General features: G+C 55.2%; 2 protein-coding genes across 15 annotated transcripts in view; one reads left to right on the top strand and one right to left on the bottom strand.

Moving 5' to 3' along the window:
* NUCB1 (nucleobindin 1) overlaps positions 1-14,893 on the bottom strand; it is a 20,178-nt gene extending 5,285 nt beyond the window's left edge. The window contains exons 1-7 of one of the 2 annotated variants that reach the window (XM_008523822.2): positions 14,609-14,893; positions 14,070-14,206; positions 11,128-11,235; positions 8,989-9,121; positions 3,765-3,868; positions 895-1,080; positions 552-642 (exon numbers count right to left, since the gene is read on the bottom strand). In XM_008523822.2, the coding sequence (XP_008522044.1) occupies positions 552-642; positions 895-1,080; positions 3,765-3,868; positions 8,989-9,121; positions 11,128-11,235; positions 14,070-14,195 (748 nt within the window). In that variant the 5' untranslated portion in view covers positions 14,196-14,206; positions 14,609-14,893. Of the gene's footprint in view, positions 1-551; positions 643-894; positions 1,081-3,764; positions 3,869-8,988; positions 9,122-11,127; positions 11,236-14,039; positions 14,207-14,608 lie in introns of both variants that reach the window. The other variant, XM_070558176.1, reaches the window with a different exon arrangement.
* On the top strand, positions 14,730-22,988 carry TULP2 (TUB like protein 2). 13 transcript variants are annotated; one of them, XM_070558160.1, is made up of 14 exons: positions 14,753-14,914; positions 15,289-15,425; positions 15,671-15,703; positions 16,165-16,216; positions 16,894-17,020; positions 17,810-17,947; positions 18,201-18,317; positions 19,140-19,261; positions 19,918-20,229; positions 21,116-21,228; positions 21,753-21,867; positions 21,953-22,051; positions 22,290-22,461; positions 22,707-22,986. In XM_070558160.1, exons 3-14 carry the CDS (start codon positions 15,672-15,674, stop codon positions 22,838-22,840), a joined length of 1,533 nt encoding a protein of 510 aa, XP_070414261.1. In that variant the 5' UTR covers positions 14,753-14,914; positions 15,289-15,425; position 15,671; the 3' UTR covers positions 22,841-22,986. The 13 variants fall into 13 exon arrangements, with proteins under 13 accessions (XP_070414260.1, XP_070414261.1, XP_070414271.1 ...); XM_070558161.1 differs by lacking the exon at positions 14,753-14,914 and adding an exon at positions 15,145-15,189; XM_070558162.1 differs by lacking the exon at positions 14,753-14,914 and adding an exon at positions 15,159-15,189 and having other exon boundaries at positions 15,289-15,421.

Below are 22,988 nucleotides of genomic sequence, written 5' to 3'. Positions count from 1 at the left end.
GGTCTTTGGAGCTTAGTAAGCGTTTGCTGAATGAATGAATCGGGCCCTGCTAAGCTCTGTTGACAGGCTGTAGCTTCTGGGTCAGGGTCCTGGGCACACCCGAGGGGGCCTGGCGACCCAGGCTGTTTCCCGATAGGAAGAGAATGAAGGAGGATGTGTGTCTGAGCCACCACGGAGAAGGGGCTTCCCAGGTCCCCGGACGCCTATTGACTAGGGCTCAGCCATAGGGCTCCCAGAGGAGACCAGGGCCTCTGGGCTGCGTGGGAGGGGGGCCCGGGCCTGGCGAAGCCTGGTTCGCTCCATCAGAGGATACCAGCCAGTCCTCCGAACCCAGAGATCTGGCGCCTCCCAGAAGACGTCTAACTCTTCCTCGGCAGATGCTAGCAGTCAGGAGGGGGAGGGCCTTCCAGACCCCCCGGGGAAATGGGCTCTGACCTCTTCAGCCTGCCGAAGCCCTGCCGGGATGGGGAGACCCCTTCTTAGCATTCAGGCCCCAGAAAGGTCAGAGCCCAGGGTTCAGCCTGGGTCTTGGGACTCGCTCCCCACCTTACCATGCAGGATGAAGAAGGTCTTGGGGTTAAACCTGTTGGGGTCCAATCCATCCAGCTCCTCCCATACCTCCTTCAACTGGGCTTGGCTGCCCTGTGGAGGGGAGAGCCAGGGGCTCATGAGCAAGAAGTCTGGGTCCCCCCATCCCTCAAATGTCATTCCCCTCAAGCAAGAAAACCAAGAAAACTACAACTCCCAGCAGCCCCTGGGGTAGCTGGGCATATTATAAAAGGTACTTTTTGCCTCAGGGTCTGCTGGGAGTTGTAGTTCTTCAGCTACTTTCTTGTCTTGCGGTGCTTGACGACTTGGACAAGGTCAGGGGTGGGCACGAATGGGGGTCCTTACAGGCACATTGACTTTGGGGTGCTCTCGGTGCCGGCGCTGTTGCTCTTCCAGCTTCCTCTCTGCCTCCTTTCGCTGCTCCTCTCCCAGTGACTCCAGATACCGGCGTCTCTCGTGCTCCTTGAGCATCTCATAGCGTTTGAACTCTTCGTGATGGGCGGCGTCGTACTGGGCGAGGTCCCGGGTGGCCTGGGGAAAGGCAGACGGTCACTCTCGTCTCACCTCTCTGTCCAGCGCCCCAGTTCCAGCCTCCAAACGCCAGGGTCTGAACCTGGCCAGCCTCCACCCTGTCCTGGGTCTCACGTCCTCATCTCACCCCTCGGTCTCTGTGATCTGCTCTTGCCTCATAACACAGCCTCCTCTGTTTGTTTGTTCAACAGAGATCAGGGCAGTTACACAACAGCAGCTTTAACCCACCTCTCTCAAGTCCTCGACCATCTCAAGATCTTGGAGAAATAAGTAATAAGGAACAACGTCAGGAAATGGGCTTAATATGGAGAGCAGTACAAGTAGGCAGTAAAGAACATGAGGTCTCTAATTTTTTTGCCCAGGGTTCAAATCCAGGCTCTGCTGTATGAACAAATCCCACTAGTTGTGTGATCTTGGGCAAGTTACTCACCCTCTCTGTGCCTCAGTTTCCACGTCTGTAAAACGGAGATAACATACTCTATTGGGTTGACTAGTATCCCCACAAAATTCACGTCCACCCAGAACCTTAAATGTGACCTTATTTGGAAATATGGTCTTTGTGGATGGCATTAGTTAAGACGAGGTCTTACTGGATTAGGGGGAGACCTAACCCCAGTGATTGGGGTCTTTATAAGAAGGCTGCAGAAAAGACAGGGAGACACAGGCAGAGTGCCATGTGACGACGGAGGCAGAGCGCCATGTGACGATGGAGGCAGAGGTCGGAGTGATGTGTCTACGAGCCAGGCCATGCTGGCAGCTCCGAGAAGCTGGAAGAGGCAAGGAGCGGACTTGCCTCCAGCGCCTCCGGCGAGCCCAGTGATCCCGATTTTGGACTTCCGGCTTCCAGAACCGTGAGAGAACACACTTCTGTTGTTCTCAGCCACCGAGCCTGTGGTGACTTGTTACGGCAGCCACAGGAAGTTAATCCACCCAGGAGGACCCGCCTTGACTTCTGACCCACGCTCTAAGATAAATTCCTGTTGTTTTAGGCTGCTGAGTTTGCGGTTATTTGTTATTCGGCAGCGGTGGGAAATGAATACAGCTGTTGTGTGGGGAACAGACGGCAGGGCCGGGTCCTGAACCTGGGGCGACTGCGGCCCGCAGGGGGCGGTTGTCAGTGACGCAGAGGCCCGGGAGGCTGCTGAATATCCTCCAGGGCACAGACAGCCCCCATAACAAAGCGCGATCCGGCCCCAAATGTCAAGAGCGCGGAGAAACGCTTCTGGAGAGGGAGGCAGAGGCAAGGAGCCCGGTGAGGAAGTGGCTGTGAGAGATGACAGTGGGGCTGGAGAAGAGCACACAGCTTCTGGAATGTTCTAGAAATAAGCAGCAAAAACGTCCAATGGCTACTGCTATGATCTTCACGGCCACTAGGTGGAGCTCCGGTAGCCAGAAAAGCAGGGCCCAGGCCTGGCTGAGGGTGGATCTCCCGTCTAGGGGCCACAGAAGGGCTGTGAGCCCGGGCGAGGCAGGGGTGGGCCTGGGCATCCCCATCCACTCCCCCAGCCCACCCCTGGCCTTCCCCACGCGGCCGGGCTGTGGATCCCAGTTCCCGGATGAGAACTGTATTAGTTCCTACGGCTGCTGTAACACAGTGTCATCAACATGGTAGCTGAAAACAGACAGGGGGCCGGCCCGGTGGCGCAGCGGTTAAGTGCGCACGTTCCACTTTGGTGGCCCGGGGTTCCGGAGCCCGGGTGTGGACATGGGACCGCTTGGCAAGCCATGCTGTGGTGGGCGTCCCACATATAAAGTAGAGGAAGGTGGGCATGGATGTTAGCTCAGGGCCAGTCTTCCTCAAAAAAAAAAAAGAAAAGAAAAACCCAACACATTTATCATCTTACACGGTGGAGGCCAGGGGTCTGAAACTGGTTTCACTGGGCTGAAATTAAGGTGTCAGTAGGAACGTGCTCCCTTGGGGAGAATCCTTTTCTTTCCCTCTTCCAGCTTCTAGAGCCGAATTCCAGGCTTGTGGCCCCTTCCTCCATCTTCAAGGCCACCAGCACAGCTTCCTGCCTCGGCTGTCCCATTGTTTTCTTCTCCTACTGGAGTCAAAGTCCCTTCTGCCATGTGAGGTCACACAGCCACGGGTTTCTCAGACTAGGATGTGACATCTTTTTGGGGGACCATAAGTCTGCCTCCCACAAGGACACAGAGGGGACGGCCTCCATCCCAAGTCATATGGGAAGGACAAAACTGGGGAGGGATTTAAAGCCAGATCTGAGTGGAGCCAAGTCTGTCCTGCCTACACCTCTGCTTTCCTTTTCCTTTTTTTTTTTTTTTTTTGGTGTGGAAGATTGGCCCTGAGCTAATATCTGTTGCCAATCTTCCTCTAAAAAGATTGTCGCTGAGCTAACATCCGTGCCAATCTTCCTCTATTTTGTATGTGAGATGCTGCTGCAGCGTGGCTTGATGAGTGGTGTGTAGGTCCGAGACTGGGATCCGAATCTGGGAACCCCCAGCTGCTGAAGTGGAACATGTGAAGTTAACCACTACACCACGAGGCCGGCCCCCTCTGCTTTCCTGTAGAGAATCTGAGGAGGGCTCTTAGACACTGCTGGCCCTCTGCAGCCTCTGACCTCAGAGAACATGCCAGGCAGGGCGAGCAAGCGAGCGGGCTCCCGTTCCAGGCTCCGTTCCCGTCTCCCCCTCCGAACTCTGCCTCTGGGCCCCCCTCACGCTACCGTCTGGATCAGCAGCTCCAGGTCCCGGGCCTCAAATGTGTGCTGATTCTGAGGGTCGAGGTGTTCAAATTGCTTCAGGAGACTCAGGTGATCCAACTGTACATCTGGATGAAGGGGAAGAGGAAAAAAACAAAGCAACTCATGGAATGTTCTTTCCTTCAAAACCCCTATTCTGGGGCAGACAGGCTCTAAAAGAGGTCACAGAGGGCACTGAGGAAGCCCAGAGGACGGCCTGAATGAGCCTGGGGCAATCAGGGAGGGCTTCTTGGAGGAGGCAATGCCATGGCCGAGTCTGATGCTTAAAATAATAATCACCATGATAATAACTCACTCGTACTCTGTGCCAGGCCCTGCTCTAAGCACGTTAAATATATTAATGCATTTACTTTTCACAGAAATCTTACAACATAGTTTCCATGGTTGTCTCATTTTAGGGATGCAAAAACTGAGGCCCAGAGAGGGCGTGTGACTTGTCTAGGTTACCATCTAGGAAGCGGCAGAGGGAGGAATAGAACGAGTTGGGCTCCAGAGCACAGGTGCTCGACCACTGTGATGGGTTGAAGTGTGTACCCCAAAATTCATTCACTGAAGTCCTCACTGCCAGGACCTCAGAGTGCGACCTTAGTTGGAGGGAGGGTCTTCACGGAGGTGATCAAGTTAACATGAGGTCAGTAGGGCGGCCCTAATCTAATAGGACTGGTGGCCTTATAAGAAGGGGAAATTGGGACACAGAGACACACACAGAGGGAAGACGGTGTGAAAAGACACAGGGAAGATGGCCATCTCCAAGCCAAGGAGAAAAAAGATGTAGAACACATCCCCCTCATGGCCCTCAGAAGGAACCAACCCTGCTTTTTTTTTTTTTTTTCCCTTGAGGAAGATTGGCCCTGAGCTAACATCTGTGCCAATCTTCCTCTCTTTTGTATGTGGGTTGCCACCACAACATGGCTGAAGAGTGGTGTAGGTCCATGCCTGGGATCTGAACCCAGGAACCCAGGCCACCAAAGCAGAGCACATGAACTTAACCACTATGCCATGGGGCTCGCCCCCAGCCCTGCTGACACCATGACTTCTGGCCTCCAGAACTGAGAGATAATAACTGTCTGTTGTTGAAGCCACCCCGTCTATGGTTCTTTGTTACAGCAGCCCCAGCAAAGTAATGCAGCCTCCTTGTCCAGAACTTTCCAGGCAGTCAAGAAGGGAGCGCACAAACACACACATGCATGCTCAGCACCCACTTGTTCCCTGGTCCTGAGGCCTCCCAGGGGCCCAGAGGTGAATGAGACCCAGGCCGGCCCTCCAGCGGCTCCTGGCCCGGTGGGGGTGAAAGACACCCAAACAGGTGGCTGGGATCCAGTGGCCTGGGCTGAAGGCGAGGCAGCTCGGGGCCCGGGCGAACCCAGAGGAGGGACAGGCGCCCAGGAGACGGGCACAGATGGAATCTCATGATTCCCTATTCATGCCACCAACGTGCACCGAGCCCCCACTCCAGGCCGGCCCCGTCCGTGGCACCGTGGACACAGGAGGAACCAAACAGTGACGGCATCTGCCTCCCGGAGCCCTGAGTCAAGAGACGAGAATGGGAGGCTAAGGGACGAACACACGACCACAAAGGACTCGAACAGGGGCTCCGTCACACAGGACGGTCAGGGCAGGAGGCCTCTGGGAGGAGGCGACACCTGAGCTCAGTCAGCCACACGGAGAGCCCTGAGGAAAAATGTCCCCGGCAGAGGGAAGCGCACGGGCAAAGGTCCTGAGGCGAGGAGGACGTGGCACTCCAGCACTTCCTCAAAGTGCTGAGGACAGAGGGTGAGCGAGGGCACCGGGGTGGAGGGCAGGGCTGGGCCTCCGAGAAGCAATGAGGAGTGTGGCCTTGATCCCGAGGGCGCAGGGGAGCCACGGCAGGCTCTGAGCAGAGGATGGACAGGACTTGAATGGGGTGTTGTTGTGGGCTGAATAACGGCCCCCAAGGTGTCCACGTCCTGGTCCTGAACCTGGGAATAGGTGACCTCACGTGGCAAAAGGGACTTCGCAGATGTGATCAGACTAAGCATCCTGGGATGGGGAGATGACCCTGGATTACCCAGGTGAGCCCAGTGTCATCAGGCGGGTCCTCAGAAGAGGGAGGCAGAGGGACATCTGACCAGAGTGGAAAGCAGTGTGATGACTGAGGAAAAACACCATGCTGCCGGCTTTGAAGATGAAGGAAGGGGCTACCAGCCCGGGAATGTAGTTCTAGAAGCCAGAAAAGGCAAGGAAACAGATTCTCCCCCGGAGCCTTGAGAAGGATCCAGCCCTGCTGACACCTGCATTTTGGCCCCTTTGAGACTGATTTCAGTTTTTGTGGTGGTTTTTTTTTTTTTGGTGAGGAAGATTGGCCCTGAGCTAACATCTGCTGCCAATCCTCCTCTTTTTGCTGAGGAAGACTGACCCCGAGCTAATATCCATGCCCATCTTCCTCTACTTTAATATATGGGACGCCACCACAGCATGGCTGATGAGCAGTGTGTAGATCCGCACCCAGGATCCGAAACGGTGAACCCCAGGCCGCCGAAACGGAACACCCAAACTTAACCACTCGGCCACAGGGCCAGCCCCTGATTTCCGACTTCTGATCTCTAAACTGTAAGAAAATACATGGGTGTTGTTTTAAGCCACTAAGTCCATGGTAATCTGTCACGCCAGCCACAGGAATCTCACACAGGTGCTAACAGGATCACCCCCGCTGCTGCAGGGAAACAGAACAAGTGGGCACAGTGGGGGTGGTGGCAGGGAGCCCAGGGGGGAAGCGATGGCAGTGATCCAGTGGGACCTGAGTGGCAGCCACGGCTGTGGCGAGAAGTGGTCGGGGTCTGGAGATACTGTGAGCGGTTGAAGGGCCACCAGTTGAATGACACAGCACAGCATGTGGGACATAAGAAGCAGCCACTGAACAGGAGATATGTTTCTCATTAGTGACAAGGGGACACGTAATTTACCAGAGATCAAATCAGACTCTGAAACTGTAATAATTAAAACAGCATGGCAGAGGGGCCGGCCCGGTGGCGTAGTGCTTAGGTTCGTGCACTCCACTTCAGCGGCCCAGGGATCACAGGTTCAGATCCCAGGCACAGACCTAACACCGCTCGTCAAGCCATGCTGTGGTGGTGTCCCACATATAAAGTAGAGGAAGATGGGCACGGATGTTAGCTCAGCGATAATCTTCCTCATACACACAAAAAATCCCCCCCCAAAAAGGAAAAAACAGCCTGGCAGGGAAGGCGTGGATGCTTACAGCCAAAGGAGGCTGGAGACCAGGCCTGTGTGGTCACCTCAGAGCTCCAGCAGCCAGTCAGGGCCTGGCACACAGTAGGACTCCAGAAAGGTTTGGCCAATGGGTAAAAAGAGTCAGATAGGAATGTAAAGGAAGCTCAGCTCTCCTACTGACCCTCAACACTATCCACCAATGCTCAGGGTCCCCGTCTGTCACACGGGGTGTCAGGAAATGACAGAAGCTGGAGGTGAATCTCAATAAAGGGGGCATGTTCTTACAGTCAGTGATGGGCCAAGACGTGCCCCAGCAGGACCAGAACGTACCACGGGGCCACAATGAGTAAAACAGCACAGTCTGTAGGTAGCCAAAGGGGACAAACAACCCAGATGACCACCGACAGATGAATGCATAAACCACATGTGGTAGATCCGTACAGTGGAATATTACTTGGCCCTGAAAAGGAACGAAGCAAGAATCCACGCTACCCCATAGATGAACCTGGAAAACATGCTGAGTGAAAGAAGCCAGCCACGAAAGGTCCCATATCGTATGACTCCATTTATATGAAACGTCCAGAATAGGCAAATTTATAGAGACAGAAAGTAGATTAGCAGTTGCCAGGGGTGGGTGTGGGAAGAGTGTGGTGGTAGCTACAGAGTTTCTTTTTGGGGTGATGGAAATGTTCTAAAATGGACTTTGGTGATGGTTGCACATACCTCTGAATATACTAAAACCCACTGAATTACACACTTTAGATGGGTAAATTGTACGCTCTATGAATTATATCTCAATAAAGCGGTTTAAAAGAAATGGCACAGTCCAGATACGTACCCAACAAGCCATATCTAGGAATGTTATAAATTGGATGAGATCTTAGAATCTAAACCCACCCAAACCTCTCTTCTCCAGACACATTTTTTTCTTTTTAGCCAATAATTAGACTTATTAAATATAGCCTCAGGGGGCTGGCCCGGTGGTGTAGTGGTTAAGTTCACGCGCTCTGCTTTGGCAGCCCGGGATTTGCCAGTTTGGATCCTGGGCACAGATCTATGCACCGTTCATCAAGCCATGCTGTGGTGGCGTCCCACATACAAAACAGAGGAAGATTGGCACAGATGTTAGCTCAGGGCCAATCTTCCTCAGCAAAAAAAAAAAAAAAAAAGTTATATATATATATATATATGTATTCTCAGATATAAATGCCAGGAAATTAGAATCATTCTTGTGGGGGAGAGAGAAAACAACTAAGCAAGGAAAAACACAGTCACCTGGTGAACTTCCTGACTTTGACCTACTGTGGTTATGGAGGTGAAGGCCGTTGTTCTAAAGAAAACCACACAGAAATATGTCGGCATAAAAGGATACAGTGTCTGCAAGGAATGCATCAACAAGAATGAAAAGGAAACGGAGCAAAAGCTAACAATCGGAGAATCTGGGTTAAAGGTATTTGGGAGCTTTTTGTCCTGTTCTTGCAATTTTCGGTAAGTTGGAGGTGACATCAAAATTTTAAAGAAGCCTGATTTTAAAAAATAAAAATAAGCTGAAACAGGAAAAACCAACCAACAATAGAGGAATGTCAATAGTAGATTGTGCTAGGAAGAAAATTTGATTAAGGGGCCAGCCCAGTGGTGTAGTGGTTAAGTTCGCATGCTCCACTTTGGCGGCCCAGGGTTTGTGGGTTCAGATTCTGGGCACGGACCTACCGCTGCTTGTCAAGCCATGCTGTGGTGGTGTCCCACATAAAATACAAGAAGATGGGCACAGAAGTTAGCTCGGGGCCAATCTTCCTCAGCAAAAAAAAAACCAAAACCAAAAAAAAAAAACACCAGAAAAAACACCACAAACAATCTCGATTAATCTTCCCCGCACATTTTACAGGGGGGGAAGAACGAGGCCCCAGGGGGCCCCACCTGCCCAGCTCAAAAATCACCTGCAGCCCTGGAGGGAGACCCCCACCCTGCTCCCCCTTACTGGGCTCCTGCTGGGCGTCCATCTTGGCCTTGAGCAGCATCCGCAGCCGTGACACCTCCTGCCGCTTGAGCTCGTCCAGCTTGGTGCGGACATGGTGGCTGACGAAGTCCAGCTCGCGGCTCAGCTTCCCGCTCTGCCCGCAGAGAGAGGGGACACTGGTCAGGCTGGAGGCCCAGCACAGGGCATGCTGGGCAGCCTTGTCCTCTCTGGAACCTTCTACAAGCTTTCTGCTGCCCCCTGAGGCTCCTCAGAGCCGGACACAAGGTCCCAGCCCCTGAGCCTGGCATTCGAGGCCCTGCCCACCTCGGCAGCCCTTTCTCTCATCACTCATCAAATTTCACTCTCGGTTCCAGCAATGCTAACTGGGAGGAGGCCCCCATGCTTCAGGGTCTTTTCCACCACTGGGCCTTTGCACATGCTGGTCCCTCTGCCTGGGATGCTCTCTCACCACCGCTTTTCAAGCCTAACCAGATCCTCGCTGTCCCCACCACACACACACACACACACACACACACACTGTGCTGAGCAGGATGCCTTCTCTGAGCTACCTCTATTATCCTTTTGGATTACATCTGCTTCTCCATCAGAGCTGACCCCTCTCCTGCTCACAGTCCCCCATGGCTCCCCAGTGCCCCCAGGACAGAATCCCTGAGCCTGGCACTCAAGACCCTGCACCCATGTGCCCCTCCAGCCCTGGCTCCCCTGTCTTCATGTCAGTTATGAGGAACCACCAGCAGCCAGGTGAAGGTACCAGAATGCTTCCTTTGCAGACACACTTCCCACTGCCAGAAATGCCAGCCCCCCAACACACACACACTTCACCTTCTGTACCACGGACACGCCCACTCGGAATTGCTCCTCCCGGGGAGAGGAGGGAGTCCTCGCCTTACAAGCCCCATCTCGCTTGTCGCACTGGGCTGGCCCCTCTGTATGGCTTCCCCACGCCCTCTGCTCTCTCTTACTGCCCGATCGCTTTTCCAGGCACTCATGACTCACATGGGTCTCTCCAGCCCATGGGGGGCGTGGCTCTTGCAGAGGCAACAGGACGAAGTGACCACAATAACAGTCATATTAACCCTAACCAGCCAGGCACCTACGATGGGCCAAGCCCTGCCCTGGAGTCACCGAGTCCGTCCTCTACTCCTGCCCACGGCCCCATTTTACAGATGAACAAACTGAGGCCCAGGAGGAGAAGCCACTTGCCCAAGCTCCCTCAGACAGTGACGAGGGGAGGCGAGCTTCCAGCCTGATGACCAAGTTGGTGTCATATCTTCCCAGGGCCTGGAAGTCCTGGGGCCAGCATTCAAGTCCCAGCCCTGTCACCACTTCACAGCGTGACCCCAGCACATGCTTTTCCTGCCCTGGACCTCAAAACGGGGGCTGATGTTATTGCCACCAATGATGACTGACATCAATTGCAGGCTTCCGATGTGGCAGGCTGAGCCCTTGACGTGGGGATTCTCTCTGATTCGCCCAACCGCCCCCCACCCCACAGGAAGACGCCTGCACCAGCCTCCTTGTCTTCTGAGAAGGAAACCCAGGCCCAGAGAGGGGTGGCCACTTGTCCAGGAGACCGAGGCGGAGCTGGGATGGGGCCGGCACCGTCCCACTCCGGAACCCGCCTGCCTAAGTGGCCACTCTGTTTCTGACATCACTTGCCAGTGGTCTGACCTTGGGCAAGCCGGGTGGCTTCCTGGGCCTCGGTTTCCCGAGCTGGGCAGTGGGAGGGGCTGGGCCCGTCTCAGGTGCTGCCCATCCATTGATGGGGACAGAGTCCCAGGCATGCTGAGAGGTTGTGAGGGGAGCAGGGCCACGTCCTCATCAGTCCCAGGCCCCGGGGTCTCTCCTGGGCTGGTGTTTGGGGGGTCGTGTGTGGCAGAGTGGGGAGGACGGGTGGGGGCAGACGGTCCTCTCACCTCACGGGGGAGGGCCAGCATCCTTTCCCGGGGGATGGGGTGGGGCGTGGGCTGTGGGCTCAGCCCGGGAAGGACAAACACCGCTACCAGGGCCTCAGTGTGCGCCTCTGTAAGACGGCAATAATGGCGGCTCCTCGGGAGGCGGAGTGACAGTTAGAGGAGGGGCGAGTGGGAAGAGCATCTCCCTCGGCCTCCCTCCCCCCACGCTCGCCCGCAGCCGCACCTTGATGTCCTCGGCGTTGGCGGCCTGCAGCTTCTCCCGGAAGTGCCCGTCCGTCTCCAGCACGTTGATGACCTCCTGGAGGTACCGGTGGTAGTACAGGCCCGTGTCCTGAGGTGACAAGGACTAACATAGCAGCCCCCAGCCTCCGCCCCTCCCTGCAGGGAGGACTCAGGCCCTGCCCCCGTGGGCACCTGCTGAGGGACCCAGAGACACCCCCCCCCCACCCCCAGAGCAGCAGGCCTGCCCCACGGGACAAAGGATCTGGAGTCAGCAGACCCCACTTCCAATCCACGTCTGCCTGACCCTCTGGGCCACAGCTCTCAGCTCTTCCCACGTCTGCAGAGGAGACGAGATGAAAATCACATGGGTAAACACCCAGAACAACACCGCCCTCCGAGTAGGTGCTTAAAGAGCAGACACACTGGCATTTGTTGCCAAGCAGTGAAACATACATTCATTCATTCATTCAACAACCGTTCACCCGGCCTCTACTGCGTGTCAGGTGCTGTTCCAAGGGACACAGTAAGTGAACAAGACAGATGGGCATCCCTGGGCTCCTGGTCCCAGCTCTGCCATGCCTAGGCGGGTGGCACTTTCCTCTTCCTGGGCCTCACTCTTCCATTTGAAACATAGGCAATAAATTGGATCCCTCTCAGAGCTGAGGCGCGCAGTAACTGAGATGAGCGGTCTGGCAGGGTGGAAAGCATAGAAAAGCTACTCCATCTATTCCAGCTGCCATTATATAGGTTGAGAAACACCTTGCAGGTGCTTGCTAAACGGCAGCGGGGCAACCCGGCTACGTCACTGTGGGTGCACTCGTCTCCCACAGCTGCTGTAAGGAAGTATGAGAACCCAGGGGCTTAGAGCCACGCAAATCGATCCTCTCGGAGTTCTGGAAGTCGGAAGGCCAAACTGGGTTGGCGGGGGGGAGCCTGTCTTGCAGGCTCCAGGGGAGAGTCCACTTCCAGAGGCGCCCGCCCCCCTTGGCCCCGCATCACGCTGACCTCTGCTGACGTCATCACGTCGCCTCTGGCTCTGACCTTCCTGCCTCCCTCTTTGAGGGGGCGCTTGTGATTACATTGGTGCCGCCTGGACAATGCAGGCTCATTTCTTCCCCTCAAGAGGCTTAACGCAATCACACCTGCAAACACTTTTGCCATACCAGGTAATATAGTCACAGGCTCCGGGAACTAGGCCGGGCACATCTTTGCAGGCCGTTATTCAGCCAAATATGGTTGCCTAGAATCCCAAATCTGCCAGTTACTAGCTATGTGATCTTGACAGGACTGCTAGGACGCCTAGTTAAATTTAAATAAACAATAACTTCTAGTATAAGTAGATTGCATGGCGTGCACTTATGATTATTTACTGAATAATCTGAAGTTCAGATTTAACTGGGTGTCCTGTGTTTTTATTGGCTAAATCTGGCAACCTCAGCCCTTGGGTAAGTTACTTAACGTCTCTGAGCTCTGGTTTCCTTGTCTGTAAAGTAAGGTTAATGAGTACCCACCTCATAGAGGCTCTTGTGAGGATTATATGAGTTAATATCTTTTTTTTTTTTTTGAGGAAGATTAGCCCTGAGCTAATATCTGCTGCCACTCCTCTTTTTTTGCCAAGGAAGACTGGCCCTGAGCTAACATCTGTGCCGATCTTCCTCTACTTTATATGTGGGACACTTGCCACAGCATGGCTTGCCAAGCGGTGCCATGTCCGCACCTGGGATTCGAACCGGCGAACCCCAGGCCGCCGAAGCGGATCATGAGAACTTAACCACTGCACCATCGGGCCGGCCCCATGAGTTAATATCTTTAAATATTAAACACAGTGCCTGGTACTTAGTAGGAGCTATCAGTGTTATTATGATTGCTGTTGCTTTTATTGATGTTTATAACCCTCTGTGCTTTCTATTGGCCTCAGAATAAAGAAATTCTCCACCGTGGCCCCCAAGGCAGTGCCCCTGTCCCCTCTCTGACCTCATCTCCCCTTCGCTCGCTCTGCTCAGCCACACTGGCCTCCTCCAGCCAAGTCCCCCCACTCACTCTGCTCTCCCCAACCACGCAGCCTTTGCCCAAGGTTGTTCCCTCTGCCTGGAATGCTCTTCCCTGCACTTCAGATCTCAGCTCAAGGGACCCTTCCTCGCTGTCTGTCACCTCTGGTTGTCTTCCCAGTGAGCTAGGCTGGTCTGCGAGGGCAGGGGCCTGGCACCAGCACGGTGATTGGCTCATGGAAGGTGCTCAGGAAATGTGTGGGATGAATGAAGGAACAGAGGACTCAAGCTGCCCTTCGATGTCTGCAAAGATTTCACGGAGCAAAGGCCTAACTCGCTGGGTGGCGACCTGCCACACAGGAGCACGGTATGATCTGTGCCGGAGACAGTGACCGGTCCATGCCGAAGGGGAGCTGTAGGAGGATTCAGGCCACAACTCAGGGCATTGACTTTGAGGATCTTTAAAGTTCCAAATTCCCTAAAACCAAAGTTTTCAGAGTGTTTGATAAATACGTGTTGGAATTAATAAATGAACAGTTTATGTGCCCCTTCATAATTGAAACTACAACTCCCATGAGCTCCATGAAGCAAGAACACCCTAGTTAGCTAACAACACCTGCTCAAGGTGTTACTGGGAAATGTAGTTCTTTTTTTTTCAGATTCCTTCTGAGCGGAGGGGCGTCTTAAAAAGAACAGAGAGGTTTGGGGAGGGGGAAGTGACACAGCTTTTTCACTTAAAATCTGACCTGATTTCCCACACCTGAGAGTCAGGGACTTAGAAAGCTGCCCGCTCCGCTTCCCCTCTAGTTTTTCACCACGTCAATGCCCCAGGACTGCAAAGAATGACAGGCAAACTCCAAGCCGCATCCGTAGGGGGAGTATCCACGCAAGGGGTCTGCGGGAATTGTAGTACCACTGCAAACACCTGGCTGGATAGCAGGGCAGGGCCACTCACGGGGCTCTCGGTCGCGGGGCTCTCCTCCTTGGACGCCCCCCGCTCTAGAGGCACGGCCAGAACAGCGCGGAGCAGCAGCAGCGGTGGCAGGAGGAGCAGGGCTGCGCGGCGCCCAGAGGGAGGCATGGCGGCGTGATCTGGCGGGGGGACGGAGAGTTGAATAATGTCTGTCCCAAGCCTCCTCCTCCCCCGGACCCAGGAGTCTGGGCCCTCGGCGCCGCCACCCCCGCTCCCGCCCCAGGAATCAAGACAGCCTCTCGTTTCCCAGGAGCCAGGATTCCGAGCCTCCAGCTTTTCATTCCTTAGACCCAGGAGTCCTGGCACCCAGCACCGTCTTCGCTCAGACTCAGGAATCCGGGATCTCGACCCCTTCTCTCCCCAGATCCAAAGATCCAGGCCCCCAGCCTCCCTTTTTCCCAGAATCTAGAAGTACTGGTGCCCAGCTCGTCCTCCCCGGGGACCCAGTTTTTCAACCCTCTGGTCCCCCGTCTCCCTTCCTCCCCAGGATCCCAAGAGTCTAGAAGCCCCCAGACCCTCACCTTTCCCGCACCGCAGAGGGCCTCTTCCCGGGCTAGGACCTCCGGCGCGTTCTTGGCGATTTCCCTCCTAGGCCACGCCCACTTTCCGCGGTGGCCCCGCCCCCAGCAGCCTGATTGGTCTACGCTAGCTCCGGACCCCTTCGTCCCTGCCTAATGGCCCCGCCTCTTGTCGAAGTTGCTCGGCTGCTCTCGAAAGCTTCGTCTCCTTCCTCGGAAGCCCTACCTCTTGACGTCGCATTTCCTGCCTTTTAGGCTAAAGGAGAGCGGAGGCTTTCAAAGAGAACTACGACTCCCTGCAGGCCGGGGGTACGAGTCAACTTCCGCGGGCGCCTTGGCCCCTTCGCCTCATGGGAGTTGTAGTTTTCCCATTTATTTTCTCCCCAAGAAGTGGCTGCGAGTTACAGATCGGTAGCAATAGGCACCTTATAAGTTTCTTACATAAGGGAGTGGTTTAGAGCGAGCCTGCGATGCGGCCTCTCTTGGGTCCCTTTAAGGAACACCCGCATGCCCTTCCAATTCAGAATCCCCGGAGCCCCGTTGCCCGGTTGCCGCAGAGGCCAGGGGTCATTGCTTTGTTGGAAGTAAAGCTTGGGGGGCCAGGAGGGAGGGGATTAAGGCAGGTCCCAGCGGGAATTCCCCTTTCCCTCTGACCTGTCTTTCTTCCCTTGCTTATTTCTCAGAGATTAAATTCCCCGCTTCCAAAGAGAGGGTTGGGTATGTTTAGAAATTGGCCAGGGAGGCAAGGCATTGAGGCGTGAACGTGAAAAGCTTCTCTAGGCACGAGAGGAGACGAGGGGGTCTCCTGGATTCCGGGCAGGTGGGTGCTGGGGGTCTGGGGTCACTGGAGTTGGGTGTTTGGGGTCCTGAGTTCCCAGGCTTGGGTGTAGGAGAGAGGTATTTGGGGAAGAGAGAACTGGACTCCTGGACCCCTGATACTGATGAAAGCTGCAATCCGGGCTGCCTGGGTCCTGGAGAAAATGTACAGCCTGGGATCAGGTGTTGGAGGGCAGAGTCCGTTGGGATGTTGGGTGGGGTCCTGACTCCCCGTTCTTGCTTCTCCAGAATGTCTCAGGAGAATGACACTTGGAAAAAAGAGTGAGTGGGGACACGGGATGGGCAGGGGTGGAGACGGGGGTACAACCGGGAACCCAGAGTCGGATTCTGCCCACACCCACTCAGCTCTGGCCTCATAACGGTGTTGGCAGGTCCAGCACCATCAGCCTTGCAGGAAGGGGCTAGGGGCCTGGACCTCTGGGTCCTACCTAAAGGAAGGGAGCTATGGATGAAGACTCATGGGTCTGAAAGAGGAGGGGCAGGGGGCTTGGGCTCCTGAGTCCTGAGACAGGAGGGGCCCGGGATCTCTGACTCTTGGATTCTAGACGAGCCAGTGCTGGGAGAAAGCTTCAGACCTGGTGGAGTAGACTCCAGTTCTGCCCCTTCTGTGACCTCAGGAGTGCTCAGAACCCTAAATTGGGCAGGGGGAAGGAGGGGAGGGAGGAGCTTTGGGGCAACAAGGTGCCCTGCTTGCTGTCACCATGAGCCTGCATCTCTCTCAGGGTCCTGGAGGATGAGCTTGCTGCCATGAGGCTGCAGAAGCTGGAACAGCAGGTAGTATGCCCAGGAATCCTGCTACTGCCCATGTTTCCATCTTCCATAACTCCCAGGGGCCCCATCCCCATGACTCGCTCTGGGACTCCTGGCCTTCATTGGCTCTCTTGAAGCCTCAAGTTCTGCAATTGGGAACTGAGAAAATAGGAATTCGAGATCCTAAAGAAACAAACTTTGGGCCAGCCCCATGGCCTAGGGGTTAAGTTCAGTGTGCTCCACTTTGGTGGCCCAGATTCGGTTCCCCGACACAGACTTACACCAATTGTCAGCCATGCTGTGGTGGTGACTCACATACAAAATGGAGGAAGATTGGCACAGATGTTTGCTCAGGGACAATCTTCCTCAAGCAAAAAGAGGAAAATTGGCAACTGATGTTAGCTTAGGGTAAATCTTCCTCAGCAAAAAAGAAAAAGAAAAAAGAAAAGAAACAAAGCTTGATGATGAGACTCCACAATTTCTAAGGAGCAAGGGTTCTGGAGGGCAGGAGTCCTAGGTCCTGGGGGAGGAGGAGACTGGGTGCCAGGACTCCTGGATCTGAGGAAGGAGGACCTGAAGGATTGAGGGCCTGGACTCCTGGACCTCTCCCACGGATGCAGGCCCCCCCTTGCTCCGGGCCCCTTTCACCCCTGTCTTCGGTCGGTTCCTGGCCCCCACACACTCCTTTCCTGCTCCCGCAGCGGCGGCTGTTTGAGAAGAAGCAGCGACGGAAGCGCCAAGAGCCCCTCATGGTTCAGGCCAATTCTGACACTTCCCTGCGGCAGGGGCGACTGCGGTGGCGAGAGGAACGCCTCTGGGGTGACAGCGGTGAGGAAGGGTTCCTAGGGTCTGGCAGGAGCGTAGGCCTGGAGGGAAGGTCTGTGGGAACATGGGGGCAGGGCCTAAAGGGCTCAGAGGGGCGGAGCCCCGGGGCGGGGATTTGATAGAGCGCGGGAGTGGGGCTCAGAAGAGCCCGAGGGCGCGACAGGTGGGGGCCTTGGGGCGGGACCTGTGAGAGTTCCGGGGCGGAGCCAGGGAGAACACGGGGAGCAGGGCGTGGTGCAACGAGAGGCTGGGGCCCGAGAGAAGCCCGTGATTGGGCTTGTTAGAGCTCAGGGGCGGAGCTTGGGGGAGCCCTGGACCGCCCAGAGAGCCCGGGTGGGGAGGGGGGAGTAGGGAGCCCGGGGGCGTGGCCTGGGAGAGCCGGGGACCGCCCAGAGAGTGCGGGGGCGGGGTCTAGGGAGCCCGGGGGCGTGGCCTTGGAGAGCCGGGGACCGCCCAGAGAGTGTGGGGGCGGGGCCTGGAAGAACCCGAGGGCTGAAATTGGCAGAGCGGGGGAGGGGGTGGCGGGGGCGGGGCCTGGGTAATTTAGAGACAAGGTCCTGGAGAGACTGAGAACCCTGTGTGGGACTGTTTACGAACCGAGTCAAAAACAATTTAGCGGTAGGGCTGTGCTTGTTTGCGTCTCAGGATGGAGTTTGGGTTCTGCGTGGGTCTTGGGGGTTTGGGTGGGCAATCCCGGGCGACGTCTGGGAGCCCAGTGAGGAGGCGCATCTTCTTCGCAGAGGACCGGAATTTGTACATCGTGTTAAGGAGCCTCGCGGCACATTTTCCTAGGCCTCGGGAACCCTTTCCTCCAGAGGAACGTGCCCAGGACACATCCGCGCTCTGGTGCCCACAGTGACCTGAGCACCGTGAGCTGCAGTGGAGATGGCAGCGGTGAGCGCGGTCCCCTGGTGCCGCCGACAGAAGCAGGTATTCTCAAGTCCTTGGACGGCCTATACCCTAGAACTCCATTCCCATTAGAACCCAGGAATCTGGAACCTCAGTACTTGATTTCTAAAGGACCCAGGAGTCCAGGCCCCCGCAGGCCCCGTCATTCCCCACACCAAGGAGTCCAGGTCCTGAACCTCCTCCTCCAACACCCAGGAATCTGAATCTCCAGCCCTTTCCTCCCTGGTACTCAAAAATCCCCGTCTCCAGTCCCCCTCCCTATCCTGGCTGCCAGAAAGTTCCGATCTGGAGTTGGAGGAAGTCTCCGTGGAGGATGTTCCTGCCTTTCCCCCTCCTTATAAAGAGCCTCCGGGGACTCGACGCAGGGGTTGGCCAGCCCTCCAACGATCTGGTAATTTGGGGGACATTGGGTGAAATTTGGCCCCCTGGGCCATGTGGCAAGTCCTTCCCCTTCTTTGTAACAGCTTTGTTGAGACACAGTTCACATACCATACAATTCTCATTTCAAGTTTACAGTTCCATAGTTTTTAGTATATTCACAGAGACGTGCAACCGTCACCACAATTTTAGAATATTGTCACCACCCCCAAAGAAACCAGTACCTTTGAGCGATCTCTGCGCCCTTCCCCTCCCTCCCTGCCATTTCTCCCAGCCCAGGCAACCACTGATCTACTTTCTGCCTCTTTAGATTTGCCTATTCTGGACATTTCATATAAATAGAATCATACAGGATATGATCTTTTGTGATTGGCTTCTTTTCCTAACCATGTTTTTAAAGTTCATCTCTGTTGTGGCATTATCAGTACTTAATTCTTTTTATTTCTTAGTAGTATTCCACTGTAATGACATTTCCTTTTATTCTCATGACATGACCAACGATTTCAATAACAGGGCTCTTTAATGATCACTTCACACTCCACTCCACCCTCTCATTTTATTTCCCCGGTCTCTCTGATGCTCTCTTTGGGACAAGGGAAAGGCAGGACGCTAACTCCTCCCTGTCCTTACCCAGGGCAGTCAGAGACTTTTCAGCCCGTGTAAACCCCGTGCACGTGGGGGAGGAGGTGGATCTGGCAAGTGAGGGCGACGAGTATTAAGTAGGGGTGGAAACTCGGGAGTTCTGGCCTTCTCTAGCTATCACTGGTGACCTTCTCCCAAGCTCCTGGAACCCAGGTGTCCTGAGCTCAGCCTTCTGGCTTCTTCCACCCCTTAGGGGCGAGTGCAGAAGAGGAGAGCGAATCTCGGGATGTTGGAGATGAATACGAGACGCTCAGAGCGGAACCAAATCCTAGAATGGATGGTTACGGGGGACGTGGTGACTTGGCTTCCAGCAAGGTGGGATGTGGCCCAGCCAGTGAGGATATTGGAGGAGGAGGGTCAACCTTGGACTTTAGAAAGAGTGGGGCTAAAATTCTGCAGCCCAGTCAGAGGCCCTTTTTACTGGCAGATCGGTGTTATGATTGGGCTAGCAGAGGCTTTGTGTGTGTACCATTTATGAAGTCAATCTACTCACAATTTGAAAAATGTGAGCATATACATGCAAATCCAGTTTACCGAAAGGCAGTACGCTTCGGAGAGGGTGAAACAGAAGGGCCAGGCGCCACTCACTATGGTATTGATGAAAGTGAGAAACACAGTTTCAGTCCAGTAGATCTGGGCCCTATTATATGCTACCCAGACCAAATCAACGCTGGTTTTAGTTGAATGGGCAGTGCTTTCAAAAGCATTCTCCAATCGGTAGATGGAGTGGGTGTGGCTGCAGAGGGGAAGCTAATGTTGCTGGCCAATCAACAGATGATGCGTGCTCGGCTGGGTGGGCCCCTTGAACGGATTGACCAATCAGCAGTTGGCCGGGATGTTTGGCCAATAGGCAGAAAACTTGGTCGAGAGAGGGCGTCACCCTGAACTGGGATGGCCAATCAGTAGTTAGCAAGGCTGAGGGGGCGGGACTTCTCGGCCGTCCCTCAACTTAAATTTGGCGCGTGGGCTAGGGCGAAGACGTGGAAGAGAAGGAAGAGGAGTCGGAGTCTACAGCGAGGAACTCTCCAGGGGTGGCCGACGAGGAAATGTCCGAGGCCCCGGAAAGCAAGGGCGACGCTGGCAGCAGCAATGTGGGGAGTTCGCCCCACTCGCCTCCCCGCGCCCCAGGCCCTCGGTTGGGCGAGGACATGGAAGCGTATGTGCTGCGGCCAGCGCTGCGCGGCCACACGGTGCAGTGTCGCATCAGCCGCGACAAGCGTGGTGTAGACAAGGGCATGTTCCCTATCTACTACCTCTACCTGGAGGCGGCTGACGGCTGGAAGGTGCGGTCTGGCAGTCTCAGGAGCAAGTCCCACCTCCCAGGGGCAAGTCCCGCCCCTTTCGGAGCAAGGTCAAGACTTACATGAATCCAGGCCCTGCTCATCCTTGAGCCAGGACCTGTCAACTCCGGTGCCAAGCCCTGCCCTTCGCAGAACTAAGCTCCTTCTCTGATAAAGCCCAGTGGCATAGGCCCTACCCATTCCATAACCAAATCCTGTCCACTCTCAAGGCGGGCCCGCCTTTCTCAAAGTCAGGCCATGCCCTCTCAGGATCGGAAACCTCAGCCCTCACAGATCCCCTGGAGGTGTTGGCCCCATCTTTGTAGGTCCGAGACTGGCCCTTTCACTGAGGCTTCTTTGCTGTCAGGCCCCACCCAATCCTGGGATAAGTCCTGCCCCTCAGGAACCAGGCCCCGCCCCTCGTGGATTTCCCATCCAGGCCAAGCCACGTCCCTTTCAGTCTGGCCATTCCATTCCCTGTGTGGCCCCCTCTCCTCAAGGTACTCTATCCCTCCCAGAAGGAGGTGTTTTCCCTACTCAGTGCCAGCCCTGCTTTTCCCGGAAGAAACGCCTACCGAAGTCCTGCTGCAGTGTTCCGAGTGAGGGTCCTCCCTATTCTCCAAAGCCAGGCCCTGCCTGGGCTTAGCCCTGACCCTGGACCCAGTGGCGGAAGGAATGAGGGGGAGCTATTAAGATGTGAAGCTCCCCTTCAGGACCCAGCTGATGACCTCCCTCAGGGAGAACCGCATCTCTGAGCAAGCCGTGGGACGCTTATTGCTCCATTACCCTTTCCTCTGTCGTGGGGACATGGTGTTTCCTTGTCTTTGGACCCCTAGCCCTAGCCAGATACCAGAAATCCATTCTGATGGGCTGTTCCTCCCATCCACAGCACTTCCTTCTGGCTGGGCGCAAGAGGAAAAGGAGCAAAACCTCTAATTATCTCATCTCCCTGGACCCCACAGACCTGTCTCGGGATGGGGACAACTTTGTGGGCAAAGTCAGGTGGGCAGAGCCCTGATGTGTGTGAGCAACACGTGACAGGGGGCCTAGGGGAAAAAGGGGACAATTGAACTACATTTCCCAGCAGGGCTTAGAGCACAAGTTCTTCCTGCTCTAGGGCCTTTTCTGTTAGGGACTGATGGGTTTTGTAGTTCTTCAGATTGTAGCTCCAGGGTGATTGGGAATAAAAGAACTGAAGGCTTTGGAGCAGAGGCTGGCATTTAAGACATTTGACTTCTTGGGAGGCAAGGTGCTAGGACTCCAAATTCCTGTGGGAGAAGAGGGCTAGGATGTGTGAGTTCTTGCATCCTAGAGGGAAGAGCATTCCTAAAGGGTCAAGGCAGGAGGCTAAAAATCAAGGCTCACCAAAGAGAGGGGGCTGGGACCATGGATACCTGGAACACAGAACATGAGTCTTATGTAGAGGATTGATGGGAAGAGTTGATGAGATGACAGTTAAGCACTTAGCATACAACAAAACGGTAACAATTATTATTTTTATTCTGGCCACTCCCCTCCTGGAGCAGATCCAATGTCTTTGGCACCAAGTTCACTATCTTCAACAATGGGGTGAATCCCGAAAAGAAGAATGTCATCCCGGAAACTGCTCGGATCAGGGAGGAGCTGGGGGCTGTGTGCTATGTGAGTGTCTGGAAGACGAGAGTGAATGGAGCAGGACGGTGGGGAGGGAGAAAGAACCAGGCCAACTGGAGCATAATACCTCCAGGAGACAAACGTCTTGGGATTCCGAGGGCCCCGGAAAATGACTGTGATCATTCCAGGAATCGACGCCCAGAACCAGAGAATTAGCATCCAGCCACAAAATGTGAGTGAGCTAATGCTGAGAATCTCTGGGTCAGTGGGAGAGGAAGGGCTGGGGGACCGGCCCTACATCCTAAGGGAGGAGGGGGCCGATGGGTTGCAGAAGGTCACATGCGAAGCCGGGAGGACTTTATCAAACTTGCGTGTCTCAGGAAGGAGAGACTAGGGACTCAAAATTCTGAGTCCGGAGGAAAAAAACCAATTGGTGGTGGGTCAGCCACGCCCCCTACTTTGCCCTCTAGGAACAGGAGTCGCTACTGAGTCGCCTCCAGCGGGGCGCCAGCCGGGGGCTGGTCCTGCTGCAAAACAAAGCCCCATCGTGGAGCGACGAGAGCGGCGCCTACGTGCTCGATTTTCATGGTCGAGTCACTCGGGCCTCGGTCAAGAACTTCCAGATCGTGCATCCGGATGACCGTGAGCTCCTAGGAACCGGTTTACCTGGGCATGGGGGTGGGGCATGAGCGGGGACGGGAACTACTTCTCCCATCAGCACTTGAGCGTTTTCCTAGGCCGGGCCGACTCCACGCTGTTGGGAAGCCTATCTGGAACTCAGAAGGTTTCCAGGCTTAGTCAGGGCGCCGCACAGCCTCATGGGAGTTGTAGTTCTCGCAGCTCAGAGGCGCGCAGCGCGGAAACAAGGTTCCTGACTTCCTCCTCAGCGGATTACCTGGTGCTCCAGTTCGGCCGCGTGGCGCCGGACACGTTCACCATGGACTTCCGCTTCCCGCTTTGCCCGCTGCAAGCCTTCGCCATCTGCTTATCCAGTTTCGACGGGAAGCTGGCGTGTGAGTAATTGAATGAAATACTATACTCTCATCAGCTTCCGTGCCTGCTCATTTGGAGACAGGGCCCCAGCATGGCTTCTTTTGCACCAGCTTACTCATAACCAACCCTTATTAGACGCTGCCTGGGTGCCCAGTCCTGTCCTCTAGGGATCGGGC

Source organism: Equus przewalskii, chromosome 9 (assembly GCF_037783145.1).
Source record: "Equus przewalskii isolate Varuska chromosome 9, EquPr2, whole genome shotgun sequence".
Lineage (NCBI taxonomy): Eukaryota > Metazoa > Chordata > Mammalia > Perissodactyla > Equidae > Equus > Equus przewalskii.
Note: the sequence above shows the minus strand (reverse complement) of the source record. Positions and strands in the feature narration are given on the sequence as shown.

What these genes read in the sequence shown, in the direction of transcription:
- TULP2 (XM_070558159.1), top strand. Translation starts at nt 15,672, where the DNA reads ATGTCTCAGGAGAATGACACTTGGAAAAAAGA. An exon ending in GTGACTTGGCTTCCAGCAAG is followed by an intron (nt 19,262 to 19,917) that starts GTGGGATGTGGC and finishes CGCGTGGGCTAG; the next exon opens with GGCGAAGACGTGGAAGAGAA. An exon ending in AGGCGGCTGACGGCTGGAAG is followed by an intron (nt 20,230 to 21,115) that starts GTGCGGTCTGGC and finishes TCCCATCCACAG; the next exon opens with CACTTCCTTCTGGCTGGGCG.